General features: G+C 51.8%; 2 protein-coding genes across 2 annotated transcripts; both read right to left on the bottom strand.

Moving 5' to 3' along the window:
* Positions 1-605: 605 nt before the first annotated feature.
* On the bottom strand, positions 606-1,040 carry COCVIDRAFT_32178 (hypothetical protein; the record flags this gene model as incomplete). The annotated part of the gene is made up of 1 exon (XM_014694510.1): positions 606-1,040. The coding sequence occupies one exon, from the start codon at positions 1,038-1,040 to the stop codon at positions 606-608; it is 435 nt and encodes a 144-aa protein (XP_014549996.1).
* Positions 1,041-1,405: 365 nt separating this feature from the next.
* COCVIDRAFT_21388 (hypothetical protein) lies at positions 1,406-2,393 on the bottom strand (the record flags this gene model as incomplete). The annotated part of the gene is made up of 3 exons (XM_014694509.1): positions 1,406-2,042; positions 2,153-2,225; positions 2,324-2,393. The coding sequence occupies 3 exons, from the start codon at positions 2,391-2,393 to the stop codon at positions 1,406-1,408; spliced, it is 780 nt and encodes a 259-aa protein (XP_014549995.1).
* Between the last annotated feature and the right edge of the window lie 61 nt (positions 2,394-2,454).

Below are 2,454 nucleotides of genomic sequence, written 5' to 3'. Positions count from 1 at the left end.
GGGGTTGAAGCTGCTTTGAGGGTTTGACGGTTCTGGTGAGGAGGGAGTCGAGGCGGGGGGGGAGCGGCATAAAGGACATTTCTGGGTTGATTTGAGGATGCGCTCGAGACAGGGGGTGCAGAAGGTGTGGGCGCAGGTTGTGATGAGGGGGTCTTTGTACATGTCGAGGCAGATGAGGCAGTCTTCTTGCGAGTCGATGGAGAGTTGGAAGAGTTTTTGCAGCGCGAGCTTGGTTTCGTCGGTTAGATCTACCGTGCCGTTTTCGTCGAGCTACTGCATGATGGAGTCAAGGCGTTCTGTGCCGACGAGCTGCCAACGGTTGCATACTTGGCTTGAGCGAAGTAGGATTTCGAGGAGGTGACGGTATGTAGTTGCTGCATCCTTTTTGCCGATGCTCTTCCTGTACTTGTCGAGTTGGCCTTTGGCTTCGGCCTCGAGGACGTTGTACTTTTTCCTGCTCGTGTGGGAGCAGTTTTACTTTGTGGATGTATTCTGAAAGGGGCGGGTAGGCGCAAGTCGATGAATGACATTTCTTTCTTGCGTCGCAGACATATGTCTGACATGAGCTTTTGAAGAACCTGCTGAACCCGCAACGTGGCCTTGCATCACGGGACGCATGATGGTGCGCTGTGGAAGACGTCGAAGTTTTCGATGCCACCTGAGAGACGCAAGAAGCGGACTTGACTGTAGAGATCTTTGAGGTTGTTGATAATCGGTGTGCCGGTAAGAGACCATCGCGACTGAGCCATGAGATTGGAAATGGCAACCGTCTTCTTGGCTTTGGGATTGCGTGTATTATGTCCCTCGTCCAATATTACGCGCCGCCACTTGATAAAGAAGGGGCCTGACTTGCGCGGAAGGGAAGTCGACTTTTGCGAAAACCAATCAGAAGATATTGACTCGTACGTGCTGATGACTATATCGTAATCCTTAATTGACTTGGGCGTGATGGGTTCCTTTTTCTGTCCATGCCAGAACATGACACGGAGGGCGTGTTCCGGCTTGATGTGATGCTCCATCTGTGTACTCCAGTTGCTCATTACAGAAACAGGCGCAAGTATGAGCGTAGCCCTGGTTGCATCTTTGGCACCGCGACCGAGTTCTCAATCGGCGACAATGAGGGAAATAAGTCTGAATGTTCTTTCCCAAGCCCATGTCATCAGCGAGGATACCACCTGAAGCTAGAGATGGATTCTTGACAGAGAAGCTTGTTGCGACATTTGTATAAACATCAGGTACGTTCGTATGGGGACGCCAAAGCTGAACAACATTCTTGCCCTCTTTGGTTAGGAAGCTTAGGACTCTCCTTGTCGAGCATCCACTGCAAGCCTTGCAATTGGAAAGGGTGCAGTTCGGTGACGAGAGCATTGGGTTGGGGAGCCTGAGGCATCTTAGCAAGATCCTCCTACTTAACCCCAAACTCCTCAACGAATTCCTCATTGTTTCTGGGATCAAATCGCTCGCTTCCGAGAATAATATCCTCTAGACTAGGCCCCGTCAATGAAGGATCAGCCGGCGGCAAGCCCGCAGCAAACTCGGCCATGCTGGCCTCTGGACCTTCAATCGGCCCCACGGCCTTCGCACCCTTCTTCTTCGTTCGTTTGGTGGCCTCTTTGGCTCTGCGCTCTTGCTCCTTTTTCTCTGCAGCCTCCCTGCGCTGCCGTTCAGACGCACGTCCGACGGGTAGTCTGTCCTTCTTCATCCTAGCCATAAGCTGCTGGCGCTGTACAGGATCGTCTGTTCCGTAGAGCAGGAGCTCAGTGGGACACTCGTAGTAACCTTTGTGTCCCGTGATTCGGGCATCAATCAGCAGACTGCAATCATCCATGTATTTCGCCAACTTGGCTGCCAGTCCTCTTAGGATATGGCCGATTTGCTCTCCCCGGACGTTATCGACACAGATGGCGTTTGCGTCGTATTGGTTGTGTGATTCTCTGCGCAGCACCACCGTTTCTCCTTCGGTAGCATATCCATTGTAGTACCTCACGCTGACGATTTTGTCATCTAAAGCGCCGTAGAATAGGTAGTTGTAATGCTGCTGGCTGTATCCTTGGGTTGCATCGGGGGCTTCTATAAGGCATCCTCCTCCTCATATTCGTCATTGTAGTCCAACATAACATCGGGAGATACATCTTCTCGCAATGAGCTGTACCAATGCGCTGCACCAGGAGCTCCCTGCTCAGCATCCTCCTCATATTCATCATCAGATGCTTCCTCCTCCAACTCTACGTTCAAATCATCATCATAATCCCACGCATCCCCGGGCGTCATATCCTCCAGCGTTATGCTATTCCTCGCCCTTTGCCCCCATCATACAACATACGCGACTGCTTTGGTGCGCGATAGTACGAGCCGCCATCATACGCGTCATCAGCACGTCTTTTCCGCGCCATGCTGTCTCAATGCCACTGTTTGCAGCGTGTCAAAAGAAAGAGAAGAAGGAAAAAGTGAGGA

This window comes from Bipolaris victoriae, assembly GCF_000527765.1.
Source record: "Bipolaris victoriae FI3 unplaced genomic scaffold scaffold_387, whole genome shotgun sequence".
In the NCBI taxonomy this organism is placed as follows: domain Eukaryota; kingdom Fungi; phylum Ascomycota; class Dothideomycetes; order Pleosporales; family Pleosporaceae; genus Bipolaris; species Bipolaris victoriae.
This window is presented reverse-complemented; position numbering and strand designations above follow the sequence as displayed.